The 14374-nt window shown below is 54.5% G+C and overlaps 5 protein-coding genes across 5 annotated transcripts; 2 read left to right on the forward strand and 3 right to left on the reverse strand.

The window, feature by feature from the left end:
• Positions 1–372: 372 nt before the first annotated feature.
• Positions 373–4882, forward strand: W97_06272 (uncharacterized protein; the record flags this gene model as incomplete). Its single annotated transcript, XM_007783997.1, has 12 exons — positions 373–645; positions 699–722; positions 778–970; positions 1023–1400; positions 1486–2088; positions 2133–2238; positions 2296–2556; positions 2607–3073; positions 3159–3985; positions 4045–4515; positions 4584–4716; positions 4791–4882. 12 exons carry the CDS (start codon positions 373–375, stop codon positions 4880–4882), a joined length of 3828 nt encoding a protein of 1275 aa, XP_007782187.1.
• Positions 4883–5479: 597 nt separating this feature from the next.
• W97_06273 (aminotransferase, classes I and II) lies at positions 5480–7284 on the reverse strand (the record flags this gene model as incomplete). Its single annotated transcript, XM_007783998.1, has 3 exons — positions 5480–5667; positions 5819–6491; positions 6742–7284. The coding sequence occupies 3 exons, from the start codon at positions 7282–7284 to the stop codon at positions 5480–5482; spliced, it is 1404 nt and encodes a 467-aa protein (XP_007782188.1).
• An 865-nt stretch (positions 7285–8149) lies between these two features.
• Positions 8150–10885, reverse strand: W97_06274 (V-type proton ATPase subunit A; the record flags this gene model as incomplete). Its single annotated transcript, XM_007783999.1, has 3 exons — positions 8150–8487; positions 8578–10675; positions 10757–10885. 3 exons carry the CDS (start codon positions 10883–10885, stop codon positions 8150–8152), a joined length of 2565 nt encoding a protein of 854 aa, XP_007782189.1.
• A 347-nt stretch (positions 10886–11232) lies between these two features.
• On the forward strand, positions 11233–12334 carry W97_06275 (uncharacterized protein; the record flags this gene model as incomplete). The annotated part of the gene is made up of 2 exons (XM_007784000.1): positions 11233–11608; positions 11700–12334. 2 exons carry the CDS (start codon positions 11233–11235, stop codon positions 12332–12334), a joined length of 1011 nt encoding a protein of 336 aa, XP_007782190.1.
• Positions 12335–12559: 225 nt separating this feature from the next.
• W97_06276 (uncharacterized protein) lies at positions 12560–13969 on the reverse strand (the record flags this gene model as incomplete). Its single annotated transcript, XM_007784001.1, has 1 exon — positions 12560–13969. The coding sequence occupies one exon, from the start codon at positions 13967–13969 to the stop codon at positions 12560–12562; it is 1410 nt and encodes a 469-aa protein (XP_007782191.1).
• Positions 13970–14374: the final 405 nt, after the last annotated feature.

Below are 14374 nucleotides of genomic sequence, written 5' to 3' on the forward strand. Positions count from 1 at the left end.
ATACCAGGCCCGGAGTTATTCGAAGGAGCGTTTACGGTCAGTGGTCGGGTAGTCAGATCAGTCGACAGGAAGCCGTACGGTTAATGTTCAAGAGGCACCGCTTGCACTGAATCCAGGAAGTAAGAAAAGAACGGGAATGGCCGCGGACTTGTAATCGTCTGCGAGGCTGAAGAGGCTGAGTGCCTCGAGGCTGCCTTGCTGCAGGAGGGTGACTGCGCCTCCACTCCCCCTCTCTACATATCTTAATCACCAATATCCCCAGCCTACGTCTGATATGACACTCGCTCTCTCTGCCTAAGCACAGCAGCTGCGAACAGCGGGAGACTGGGCGGCAGCGGCTGGCGCGAGGTATTGCCCACCGATGCACCCACGATGGCCGCTGGGGCTTCACCGCAAGCGCGCTTAACTATACGCGACGCCTTCGAGCGATTTGAGGCAACGGTCAGCCCAGACGATTCCCGCCAGTTCAGCACCACGGAGCTCAAGGACGTCAGGGATGCGGCCCTACAGATCGAAACGCAGCTTGCCGCACGGCAGAGCCTGCGAAACATGCGACGCCTGCAGCCATTCCTGGATGGGTTGGAGCATTATTCGAAGTCAGTTGAGATTTTGTGTAACGGAACGCCTTATCTTTCTTGGATCTGGGTAAGTTCATCTGAGAAATACCTAAGGGAGTCAGTGACTTACGAAGATGCCAGGCTCCGGTGAAATTAATGCTTCAGGTAAGCGACCCGAGATGATTAATTGTCACACTGTCGCTAACTGATTGGCCACCAGCTATCGGCTGATTACCTTAAAGTTTTCGAAAAGCTGATAGAAGCGTACGGGAAAATCGCAGACGCCCTGCCACGCTTTGATCGGCTGAGCGCGGCTCTGAAAGAGAATCACGACTTTCAGGCCGTCCTCGCCATCTTCTACGCCGACATCCTAGAATTTCACCGCCGTGCGTACAAATTCGTGCGCAGAAAATGTGCGTACCTGTGTATTCGTAGCTGGATGATGTTCTAATCTTGTTAAAACAGCGTGGAGTATACTCTTCACATCAACATGGGCTGGCTTCGATTCTCGATTCAATTCAATCCTTGCGAGTTTGGCCTATCATAGCGAGCTAGTCGACAAAGAAGCCCATTCAGTCCACATTGCCGAAGCCAAACAATGGAGGAAACTGCAGACAGAGCTAGAAGACAAGAAAGAAAAGGAGAGAAATGCGGCTCAACTCATTAACGTCATGTCTTGGCTTGGATTAAGCGGCATCGCTCAAGAGGACGAACTTGATCGGATCTTACGACTGTGCCTTCCGGGCAGCTGCGATTGGCTAATCAAGCACACCAAAATTGATTTGTGGCTGAAGGACAGTCCAACTCACTCGCTGATATGGCTCCATGGGAAGCCAGGAGCAGGTGAGCTATTTCAGTATGAAGTCTTGAGGAATAAGCAGGGAACTGGGCGCTTTTGTAGAAGCGCCTGCTGACGATAAGACTTAAGGCAAAAGCGTCATCTGCTCAAGTCTTGTCCAATCAATGGAAAAGCAGAAGATCAATGTCTTTTACTACTTCTTCAGCTATCGAAACAGTGCAGCGGAGACTTCCACTCGGCTTCTTCGGTCACTTACTGCGCAGGTCATTCAGAAGTTCCCGGACCTCGCGGGATACGTTCACGACGAATACGTTCTCTCACACTCAACGGCATCTCTAAGAGCATTAAGGAAACTTCTTCCGAATCTGCTCATCAGCGCCCAGTCCTCGCGGCTTGTGATTGACGGCATCGACGAATGCGATCCTGATGAGCAGAAATTCATTATTGAACATATTCTAGAGCTGTTGCCAACTGGTACTTCCTCACACATTTGCAAAATCCTCGTTTCCAGCCGGGATGTACCTACAGTCTCTCGCAACTTGCGGAAAAAGACTAAGATAGCAACTGAGATCTCTCTTAGCCGCGAGCACCAATCGGTCGACAATGTCATCGAATGTTTCATTCAGAAAAGACTGTTAGAATTGCAAGATGACATTGGTGAATTGGAACATGACGGAGCAGTTGTCGACAATACTAGACGTACGCTCGCTGAGAAAGCGAATGGCAAGCATGGTGTGGAGACCCAGTTCGAGAATTTCAGCTGATCCTGACTCCAGGAATGTTCCTTTGGGTTCATCTCGTTTTGGTCTCCCTAGAGACCGTTCATAGCATTCGGGAGCTTCACGATATCGTGAAAACTATACCTGCAGGTTTACCCGAATTGTGAGTACTCCGTAGGCTCTCAAGTACTTAGATATACTAAGTATGAATACCTCCCAGGTATAACCGCATCCTGGCACGCATCTGCGATGAGCGCAATCCAAGAGATCGTGATAAAGCTTTGCGAATCCTGAAGTGGGTTTGTTTTTCTCAAAGGCCGCTGAAGAAGTTCGAACTTCTGAATGGGATTGCTCTGACCCCGGAGAACACCGCCTTGGATGGAAATTCCACGGTAGTAGAACGCGTCCTCGATGTTTGTAAACCTCTGATCGAGGAGCGGCCTGATAGCGCTATAGTGTTCGTTCATTTCTCCGTCAGAGAGTAAGATCATCCAGTAAGAACATTTGAGGACGTGCATTGATTACCTTTAGGTTCCTTGTGACATCTCAAGCTATGACCACCATTAAAAAAATTGAAGCTCACCATGACATCGCATTCGCCTGTGCAACCATACTGATGTCTGGTTTTGACTTGCTGAGGCCAGGACTGACTGAAGGAGATTGCTTGATGCAAGTTGCGAGCGGTCTCTATGGACTTGTTCCATATGCAAGCGAATACTGGGTCGAGCACCTCCTCACTTACGCGTACTGTGTTGGTACGCTGGATCAATCTCACCCGCTTATGCTGCACTTCTCCCAAGTCCGCGAAAAGCATGACCAGCTGTCGACGATGTTGAAGAACGGTGAGAACGGAGCTGCCTCTCTGGGCGGATATCCTTCACAAGATCAACTGGACAAGCGCCTTGGCTTACTGGCCCACCTTCCTGTGCATCAATTGGTCCATGATACTCTCCGCGTTCGATGGATGTCGAACCAGGAAGCCTATGAAAGCGGGAAAGGTGGGTGCTCCTGCTTTTCGAACAGATATACAGCTCGATGTTTTGCAAATTACGGAGCGTACAGTTGACTGAATTATTAATACAGACGCCGAGACCTACGCTTTGCACCATGATCGGACTTTCTTCAGCAGGCTGACGAACACCTTCAATAATTTTGTACTTCAGCTTCTTGCAGAAGAGGATATCCCTGGAGTAACCAAAGATAAGTTGGCAGCTCTCAAACGCTCCTACGCTTCGTCTGCCTTCCGCTGCCGCTATTCATCCTGTCCGAACGCATCTGTGGGGTTTGCATCGGACCAGCTCAGGACTCAACACGAAGCGCTGCACCTGCGGCGCCAATTCTGCAAAACGCCCACCTGCTCCTGGAGCAGAATAGGCTTCCAGAATCGGAAGGGACTCGAGGCCCATATGCGGAATTTCCACGGCGAAAAGAAAACAGTGCCTATCCCATCTAAAGTTCGACGCACACTCGGAAATCGCGATTGTGAGAAAGACGAGGATCTTCCAGATTCCACAGCAGCACCGAGCCCGCCTCCGCCGACAGGAGCTGGTCTTGAAGCGGAGATAGCAGACGTCGGAAATGCTCTCTGTGACCTGCACATGGACACACTCCCAGAAAAGTTCAAAAAAGAAGGGCCCGACTGGCACGCTGTTTTCAATCCTCGCGTACGTCGTGTTTTGGACGTGAATCTGATTCATGACTTGCCGTGTCAAAACGTGGTGCTCTGCGTACGCTTCAGCTCTGACGGTCTTTATCTTGCAACTGGCTGTAAAAGATCCGCTACGATCTTCGATGTCGAAATGGGTTTGTCGATAGTCCGTCTCGAGCACGGTGCCACGTACATCCGAAGTGTTTGCTTCAGTCCTGATGGTAGGAATCTCGCTACCGGTGGCGATGACAAGGTTATTAGAGTATGTTGGTTTCGAGTATCTCAGGGGTGTCATCAGCACAGGCTAACAGCAAAGTTCAGGTCTGGGATATTGAAGCGCGTCAAATCAGACACCAATTGTCTGGTCACGACGAAGAAATCTACGCCCTCGACTTCTCTCGCAACGGTCTTTTCATCGCTTCCGGTGGTTTCGACCGCACTGTCCGTCTATGGGATACCAGCACTAACCAGCAGGTCATGGTATTCACGGCCGACGATGGCTTTTTTTCTATAGCTATCTCTCCCGATAACCGCTTCGTCGCAGCTGGCTCGCTTGATAGTAGCGTCTATATCTGGGATATTAGCAACGGACGCTTAGTCGAGCATCTAGAGGGGAAAGACGGCCATAAGGCCAGCGTTTATTCTGTCGCTTTCGCACCGAACGGCAAAGATCTTATCTCTGGTTCTCTAGATAAAACTATCAAGGTGTGGGAGTTATCGATGCCACCTGAAAATATCCCGGGGACTGGATGGATGGTCGGCAAGTGCATCAAGACGTTCGAAGGCCACAAGGTAAGCGAGCAAGCCTTAATATAGGATATGTAGGTTTGTAGGATATTGCTGAAATCACTTGTGCTTAGGACTTTGTTCTCGCTGTCACCATGACTCCCGACGATGCCTGGGTGCTTTCCGGCTCTCAGGACAGAGGCGTGCAGTTCTGGGATCCTAATACCGGTGTTGCTCATTTGAGGATTCAAGGCCATGAAAACGCAGGTAAGTTGAAATTGTGGCTCAAGCGACCAGTACCTTCGAGCTCGCGGGTGATTGCTGACCACAGCCATCCGCAGTTGTGTCAGTGGCTACCAGCCCCATGGGCAATATTTTCGCTACTGCCAGCGCCGATATGTGTGTAAGGATCTGGAGGTATTCAAATTATTGACCGCATCTTTTTTATTCCACCGTCCCCACGGCTGTGGTAGGGGCTTTGAGGTTGGTACTCGACGCTGGCTCTGACGCTAGTCCTTGATTGTGGGCTTTGATGTGGGCTGGCTATGGCGTTTCGTGACGTAGCTTTAGCATTGAACATCATCCTCTGAGGTCCTGTTTGCTTGATTAATCTTCACATTGTGTTAAGGCTGAGTGATAACATCAAAGCGGACGGGATGCCTAGTTCTCTTCAATCTATAGCCTTATGAGAAAGGAGGTGGATGTCGTGACAACAAATAGTTTTGCGAGCGAAGAGCGGAGGCATAAAGTAGCACACGCGGCGATTCTTCGCTACCACTGCACGGCTCACGCTCAGGACCTATCCATATCCTTGAGTACCCCATGTAAGAAGTTCTTCATTTGTCTACTGAGTCCCATGCCAGGCAAAGTCATTGCTCGAGTTTCGATATGCAGAGCCAGCCAGCCACAGCCCCGACACCGCCATCTGCCGAAGCCAATACAAGCCGACACTCTATTCCAGTAACAGGGCACAGCTCACCCCCACCCATTCAGCAAAACTCCCACGCCCGCAGGCCTGTTCCCAGACCCACTAGACACCGCCCATGATATCCGCCGCCATCGACGGCCTCCTGGCCCGCTTCGGAGAGGTGTGTGGCTGCTGCGTCGCGGGACGATTTGGGAACTGGCGGCCGGTGTGCCTCGAGACGATGCGCTGGATGGCGTCCATGCCTTTGACGAGGGTTTCCATGCGGGGGCCGTAGGAGAGGCGGACGAAGTCTGTCACCGGGGGTTAGCTTGGGGAGAGGGACGAAGATGAGTTACGCGAACGGGACCGAGCGTAGAGGGGAACGAAGGGGATAAGATTGGATGCTAGGGAAGAAAAGGGGCCGTGAGGAGACGGGAAAGACGCAGAGCTGGGATAACCCACGATGACAAGGCGAATCGAAAAGATCCCTCCTCTTGCTCGGATTCAGGTCGAAGAAGATGCCAGGCACCACAATCGTCTTCTCCTTCAAACACGCCGCGAAGAAGTTGAGCCCATCGTTGATCTCCTCCGGCAAGCACTCCAGATCCAGCCACAGGTAAAACGTGCTATTCGGCACAAAGTCAATCTTGAACCCCATCTCGCGCAGGCGTCCAATGACATAGTCCCGCTTCTCCATAAAGTGCCGCTGCAGCGCGCGCATCTCGTTGCGCACTTTCGTCGGCTCGAGCATCGAGACCGCGGCCTCTTGAAAGGGCACATTGGTCCCGCCATCGAGGTAGGAGCCGCAGGAGCCGATGGCTTTGATGAATTCCTTCGGGCCGAGGATCCAGGCGACGCGCCAGCCAGGGAGACGGAAGCGTTTGGTCAGGCCGTCGATGATCAGTACATCATCTTCATCAACATCTTCGACGTTGTCGGCCGCGCTGATGACGGTCCCGTCACAGTTGCTGGTGTAGTTGTAGCCGCAGTAGAACTCGTCCATGATGAGAGTGGCGCGGTCCCGACAGATGTCTTGGATCTGGGCAAGCTCGGGGTTCTTGACCACCATGCCGGTTGGGTTGCGTGGGTTTGAGGTGAGGATAACGGAGGTGCCGCGCGCGATTTCTTCTGCGATCTGGCTTGGGTATCAGCTATTACTCCGGTCATTTCTAACAGATAGCACCTAGCTTATCGGGATGGATGTGGTACGAGTCTTCGCGACTCAGGGGGACGGGGATGGCGGCGAACTGTAGGAGGGTCAGTCTGTGATCGAAAACCAGAGCCTGAATGATGTAGAGAGAGAATATTTTTGGGTTGTTTTGAGGGGGGGGTAATGCTTTACTGAAATTGATGGTAAAAGAGAGGGAAGACTCAAGAGAACTCACATTGCGGAAGAGGCTCAACATCTCATTATACGCCGTATAATCCGGAATAAAGAACCCCAAATACGCATTCCCGAGGACCGCCGCAATGCGAATCAACCCCGCCCTTCCCCCCGGTACAATACACACATTCTCCCAGCTATACTGGCTCCTCTTCCCTTTGCGATGATGCTCGTTATACAGCCTCGCCACCGCCTCCCGCAGCGGCTTAATCCCCGCCGTGGGCCCGTACTCCCTGCCAGTCATCGACACATCGATACTATGCGGCCGCTCGAAGCATCCCTCGATCTCGTCATCGACTTCGGGAGCCCCCTGCCCGAGATTCGCCCACGAGGACGGGTCGTCGAGGTAGCCTTGCTCGTAGGCGCGTTCGGAAGTCCAGACGACGCCTGTGGAGGCGCGGGTTGGGTCGAGGCCGGCGTGGGGGCGGTGGCCTTCGTGCGAGTTGCGGAACTGGCGGTGGACGGCGGAGGTCAGTTCTGTGGAGGGGTTAGTATCGGGTTGTGGGGCGACGCTGCGGTTGACGTCGCGGATAGCGTTTGCCATGGCGGCTGTCATGCCGGCGAGGGGGAGGGGGGAGACGCTCTTGTTGCGTGCGGTGCTTTTTGCGCTCTTGGATGCGGCGGCCGAGGATGCAGGCGCCGAGGCTGTAGAGGAGGACGCTGCTGATTGACATGGAGTAGGAGAGGTAGAGGTGATAGGGATGGAGTAGGAAGTTCTCGAGCGTTGATGATGTGGGTAGAAGAAGATAGAGTCAATTGAGGTGGAAGATTGCGGACTTTTTGCTAGAGAAGCTGAGGAGATACACTGAGAGTGCTATAGAAGATTTCTGGACGCAACGACAAAGGCAATAACGAAGGCGATCAATGTACATACCGCTTTCCGATGGTTCCTTGCTCGTAGAGAAGCGGCGTTCCCTCGCTCCCTTAGGCTGGCTAATCGACACTCTTGAAGCCGAGAAACTCATTGTGGAGCAGTTGTTCGTGATTTCCTTGCTCAATGGCCTTAATCGACAACTAAACCTTCTGGAACAATTGCAAAAGAGAAGCTGGAAACAGCTCCAGCTTTAAAGCACACGGGCAGTTACCAGCCCCATGTCCGCCAAGGCACTTGCCGTTGCCCTGCAGCTGCGGGACGGGGAACGGCGCGCGAGCTTGACCACTCAAGCCCGCGCCTTGGCCAGCCACATCTCGAGTGCATCTCAGCTCCACTGATCCAGACCGCTGAACTGCAGCTGGAGGAAGCCTTCGGGCTAGAGCAGGAAGGAGCTGAAGACAGCCCCATCTGGCGGTGAGGACGACAGAGGTGGTGCTTGGGCATGCAGCAGAGGCGCTCCAGCCTAGATCAGAACACAGTAATATACACTCTACATACACTACTTGCTACCAAAACACACAACCCCCCGATTCACCTACTCCACCGGCTCCTCCTCCAAAAGCACCTTGAAGCTAAACGGCTCAAACGGCACCCCATCGCCAATGAAGTGCTTACTCATCGCCTCGACCCAGTGCAGCCGCAAACTGTGCAACATCGCGCTCGTGCCCTCCATGACGCACAGCACGAACACGGTCAGCACAAACCACAGGTAGAAGGCCACGACGGTGGCGAAGACACCTAGGGCGCCGCCCATGCTGAACGCGTTCATGAGCGTCATGTCCCACAGCACGATTGAGAGCTGTTGATGTGCGAGGGAGAGGGCCCACAGGCGGAGGTAGGAGGCTGTGTGGGAAACGCAGTTGAGGCAGAACTCTGTGGAAGGGTCAGTGTGTTGTCACTTATGCACATGGATGCAAAATCCGTGAAGACAGCTGTGGAAAATGAGGTGGGGGTATAGCTTACCGATAGTGTGGATGACCTGGTGAATCATGACTTCCGAAAACTCAAACTCCTCATGTTCGTTGTCACCGATGTCCTGCGTGATCATCACAGCGCCATCCTCGTCGTCTGCGAAACTGTCCCGGCCGCCATTCATGTTCTGGCCTTCGTCGTCATCGTCGTCCAAGGCGCTGACGCGGGTGTTTTCGCCAATGCCACGGTAGCCCATCGCACGAGCTTTGTTGTGCTCCCAACGAAGATAGAACGGCTTCAGGAACAGCATGACCGGGACCTGTGCAACAGCAAGAAGCAGTAGCACAACCTGAACGCCTGCTTGGCCGGGGTACAGTTGCTCATCAACAGTACCAGGCGAGAGGAACATGTAGATGAGCATGTTCAACAGACCCGGCGGGTTCTGGCCGACCTTATACCAGTCCACAGACCACTTGTAGATGATGCAGAAGACGAGGTAGCCAAAGATTGACTGGAAGAAGATCATACCCGGGACAAAGTTGCCCCAGATGTCGATTTTAGAGCGGAAGTGGCGGGCGTTGACGAGAGACAGGCAGAGCGAAAATGTCATGTGGGACCAACCGAGGATGATACTGAGCTTCATCTTGTAGCTGTTCGAGAACAGCAGGTCGTTGCTCGCGCCATGCCATCTCCAGTCCATGCCGAAGGGATAGACGTAATCGTCCATACGGTGAGCCACGACCGTTTCGCCGACCTTGAAGTTCTTCGGCCACTCCCACATGGATGGGAAGAGAGCCAGCTCCTTGGAGAAAGCATCGCAGTAGATGAGGCCGGTGTACATCGAGAAAATGCCCATCATCAGCATGATGTACCGACCGTAGAAGGCCATGGAGAACAGCTCGTCGAGCTTTCCTCGCGAAAGGGGCTTCTCCCAGTAGATCATTGCGATAGCGGCCATTGTCAGAATCATGCCGTGACCGAAGTCACCGAACATGACGGCGAACAAGAAAGGGAAGGTGACGATCGTGGGCAGCCCAGGATTGACTTCGGTGTACTTCGCAGTGCCGTAAGCGTCGATGATTGTCTGGAACGCAAGGGTGAACTTGTTGGTCTTAACGTAGGTGGGCGGGGTCTTGGTGGTCTTGATCTGATTGACTATGGTCGGGACGGACAAGCCAGCGCGGTCATTGACGTCCTGAAGGGTGGACTTGACGAGACCAAGGTAGTTGGTGGGGCACCAAGCTTCGGCGATGAGGGTCTTCCGGGCCTGGTCGTATGAGAACTTGTTCAGTGTCTGGTAGACAGCCTTTTCCTTCTTTATAATAACCATCCAAGCTACCAAGCTTCGCCCGATAGCGGTAAGCTCAGCGTCAAGGGTCTGCTTCGTATTCCGCAGGACACTTGCAAGGTCGGCCAGGCGAGTGTTTACCTCGTGAATCTGATCCCGACGAAGGTCGCTGTTCTCGTCAATGCTGTACAGGTCCGCACCGAGTGACTCGGAAATCTTGCGGATCTTAGCGATGATCTCCTTGCCGTGGGCGAAGATAACAAAGACGTTCTTGCTGATCTCTTCGTTGGTTTCGGGGTTGATGATTGGCTCGGGGATCTCAGACTGGTTCATGTAAAGGTTGCCGCGCAGAGTTCGCCACAGAATCCTCTCAAAGGCAGCGATGCGCTCTCTCGGAATGACACCAGCCACAAAGCCGATGTTCATGACCGAGAATGACCTGTCGGCTGGCGCGTCGGCATTGGAACCGCTCTGCTCGACATCGCGGAGTAGCGGAGCGTCATCGTTGTCCATCGACTGCCGAATCTCCTCTGTCTGCCCGCGAGCACGGTCGAAAAATCCACCAGCCTCTCGGAGCACCCATCGCCACTCCGTCAACTCGACCTCCCGCTTCTTCAGCGTCTCGTAGCTTTCATTGAGCGATGCGATTCTGTTCTCCAGACTTTGGCTGCGGTCGGCTAGCTCATCGATTTCGGAGGCCGAGGGCGCAGCGAGAATGTTGTCGAACTCGTAGATGGACCTCATCGGGATGGAAGCCTTCTCCATCTGGGACTGGAAGTACCGTAGCTGCCTCTCGACATTGTCTAGCCGCCTTATCTCCTGCGTAAAGGTTCGTTGGAAGGCGGAAGTGCTTTGGTTCAACTGTGAGCGCTAGTCAGCATCTGCCTAGTCACACTTGTACTGCCCTTGTGAGACAGTCTATGGAAACCAGCACAAACATACGTCTCTGAAGTCCATGACGCCCAGCTCCCCCAAGGCGCTGACGACCTCGCGCCCTATCTCGTTGGCGATGTACAGCTGGGTCAAGGACATGTCCGCCGAGCGGAATAGCGTGTCCTTGTGCTGAGCCATGATGGCGGTTGTGTCAGGCCCCTGACTCCGGAATGGACCTGGTGATGTGTATCTCGTTGTCGATGGATTGGTACCTACAGCTGTAGCATGAGGCGTTGATGATGAGGCGCTCGCGGGCTTGACGTCACGTGCTCATAATCACGTGCTCGGAAACCGGCGCAAGTCATTGAGCCGGTACTCCGTACATTACCTCGATCTCCATTTTGAATGGAAGGAACTACACATCAACGGCATGTGAAGACCACAGAGGGGCCCTTAAGAGGGCGCTTATCCCCCAGAATGATTTCAATGCTGCACAAGACACCTGAGGCCTGAGAAAGCAGCATCAGGCCAAAATCACCAGCACCATGACCCTTCTATCAACCCTCCTCCACGCAACCAACTTCAAAACCCCCCTCCTCCGCACCCTCATCCCCTCCATAGCCCTCGCCTACGGCATCCAAGCCGCCGTCGCCATCCCCTCCATAGCCGCGCAATCAGAGCGCTTTTACGACCTCTCAGGCTCACTCACCTACCTCTCCTGCACAGCGCTGAGCCTGTATCTCCCTGTCCTGCGCGCCCGTGCCGCCTCAGCTGCATCCGCAGGCGTCCTGTCCGCAGCACGCGCACCGCAATGGCCGAGCCTGATCGCGAGCGCGCTGAATAGGGGTGAGGCTGCTGGAGGGTTCTGGAACTGGCGGCAGGTCGTTTTGAGCGCTGCTGTAGGAATATGGGCGACGCGGCGTAAGCAAACCCCACCACAAAACACACATCCAGAGTTCTATGGAGTTATTCCCGAGTTGCGAGCCCGGTTGGCTAACCGCTTCTACGACAGTGGGGTCCTACCTCTTCCTCCGCATCCTCGATGACGGCGCCGACTCTCGCTTCGAGGAGATAAAGCGCTCACCCCCAAAATTCCTCGGCGCATTCATGGCCCAAGCAACATGGGTGACCCTCTGTGCGTTGCCTGTCCTAACCCTCAACTCCCTCCCCGTGGGCACCTTCGCTTTGCTCCCCCGCCTCCTCCCCACCGACCTGCTAGGCCTCACCCTCTTCATCACCGGCCTCGCCTTCGAAGTCATCGCAGACCGCCAGAAGGCCCAGTGGAGCAAAGAGAAGAAGGAGAAAAAGCACAGTGAAGACTTCCTAACCCGCGGCCTTTGGAGCCGGAGCCGCCACCCCAACTACTTCGGCGAGGTGACGCTGTGGAGCGGTATCGCTGTCGCAGCGGGCGGGGTGCTAATATCTCAGGCCGGGCAGCACGGGATGGGTTTGTCGGGCGGGATAGGGGGGAGGGCGGCGGCACTGGCGATGGCGGCGGTGAGTCCGGCGTTTGTGGCGTTTCTGCTGTTGAAGGTGTCGGGTGTGCCGCTTAGTGAGGAGAAGTATGATAAGCGGTTTGGGGGGAGGAGGGATTACATGGAGTGGAAAGCGAATACGCCGGTAATGGTGCCCAAGATATGGAGCTAGAGGGCCGAGCGCAGCGGTGCGTAGGAGGCACCTCGTATTGCTTAGATTATTTATGCTTGGAATCCAAGTCTACCTACGGGGCGTCTATCGTCTCAGATATATGCGTGTTTTCGTAAGCCTGACGCCCCGGCCCCCAGGACCAAAATCATAACGCCTGAAAACCCGGCCCTCCCACCATTTGCCCCACTCAGCCCTTCTTCCACATCCCCCGCCCCCCCCACCACCCTAGTCCTCGAACTTAAACCCCCTAGGTACGGTATCAATAACCCCTCCCCGATAACTGCCCCGCTTCTTCTTATTCTTCTCCTTCGTGAACCCCTTCCCCTTCGTCACAATCAAATCCCGGTGCGCACGGTCGGCATAGTCGTAGCTCACGTATGCGTTGCTCGCTAGGCGCGGGTCGACCTTCGTGTCAGCCGGGATGCGGGAGAAGGGGACGTTGTTTTTCTTGGCGCGTTTGGTGGGGTTGGGGTCATCTTCGGAGGTGGTTGTGGTGGTGGGCGCGGAAGGATAGGCGGCTGGGGCGGGGGGTGAGGTGGTGCGTTTGCGCTTGTTGGAGGCGGTTGTAGCGGTGGTGGTGGTGGTGGTTGCGTTATTCTCGGTGGGGCGGGGGACTGGGGAGGTCGCGGCGAGGGTGGCGCTGGAGCTGGTGGCCGATTCGGGGGATTCTTTGCGGGCGGCGGGAGATTTGATTGCGGGTTTGGGTTTTGTGGGATTCTTCGTCTTTGGGGCTTCGCTGGCTGATGAGGAGTCGGAAGCTGAGTCGGAGTCGGAACCAGAATCAGATTCGGAAGAGCTCTCGGCGCTGGAACTGGAACGCGAATCCTCGTCCGACGATGAAGGCAGCGGTACGTTCGCAGCTTCGTCGTCTGAGCTGTCTGAGTCGCTTGACGAGCTGTATGAGCTGGACGAATCGCTAGAGGATGAGCTCTTTGCGCTGGAGGCTGATGGTGCGGGCGATGGTGCTCTGACTGGCTCTTCTACACTCTCTTCCACATCGCTGTCCGACTCGGAGTCTGAATCGGAAGATGAAGAGGATTCTGATGACGAGGACGAGTCGGAGCCCTCAGCATCTGACGAACTGGGCGAAGGAGACTTGCGCTTTAGCTTGCTGCTGCTCGCTTTCGAGCTTCGGTTGCTGGATGAGGAGTTGCTAGAGGATGAACTGCTTCCTGACGAGGACGAGTCTTGCGAGCTTTCCGAAGCAGCTGACTCGGAAGGGGCAGGACTTGCTGCCTTCGACACGGAGCTCTCTCGCGAGCTGGCGGAACTCGTGCTTGGAGTTTCCACCATATCCACGTCCGAATCACTCTCTGAAGCAGCACTCTCCGCCTTGCTTTTGCTGGCACTGCCCTTCTCCACAGCTTCCTCCTCCTGCTCATGTTCTAGTAGCCTGAGCGTCTTCGCAAAGCTTGAGCGAATTTTGGCGCCGCCCGGCGCAGAACTGGCTTCTTGGTAGAAGCTCTCCGCCGCCTCCACGCGACCCGAGTTGACCAGGCACTCGTGTATGACATCGACAAGCTCTTTCAAGATCGTCTTGCTGTTCACCGGCCTCTTCTTGGATTTTGTCTTCTTTTGGACCTTTGACGCTGTTGCGCGCACGGCTTTCTGTTCGGATTTCTTCGATGGTGCCATGGTGACCCGTGGCGCTCGCCAATTGATGCTCGAAGTCGGCTTCTGTGACAGGCTCTTTCGCGATGGTGCAGTGGTAGTTGCTTTTGTTAGATCTGACTCTATCTGGGCATGTAGAAGCTGCGCACTCTCACCGACTCTGTCGCATGCGAGTGCGAAAAAGATTTGGGTCGAGGTGGCAGAAAGGTTCACCGCCCAGAAGATCTCCACCATGCCTCTTTGGTTTTAGGGCTGCTCCCTCGAGCTCATCGCGCATGTCGAAGCCCCGTCTTGCGGTGCCTGACAGCAAGCACAGCAAGTCAACCAGCACGCCTTCAATTCCGCGATAGATGAGATGGCAGCTTGTTTGATGTTGGCGCAAACAACTACTCCCAGCACACCAACCCACGCAAACTAGGTTGCAGCTTT

Source organism: Coniosporium apollinis, assembly GCF_000281105.1.
Source record: "Coniosporium apollinis CBS 100218 chromosome Unknown supercont1.30, whole genome shotgun sequence".
Classification (NCBI taxonomy): domain Eukaryota; kingdom Fungi; phylum Ascomycota; class Dothideomycetes; genus Coniosporium; species Coniosporium apollinis.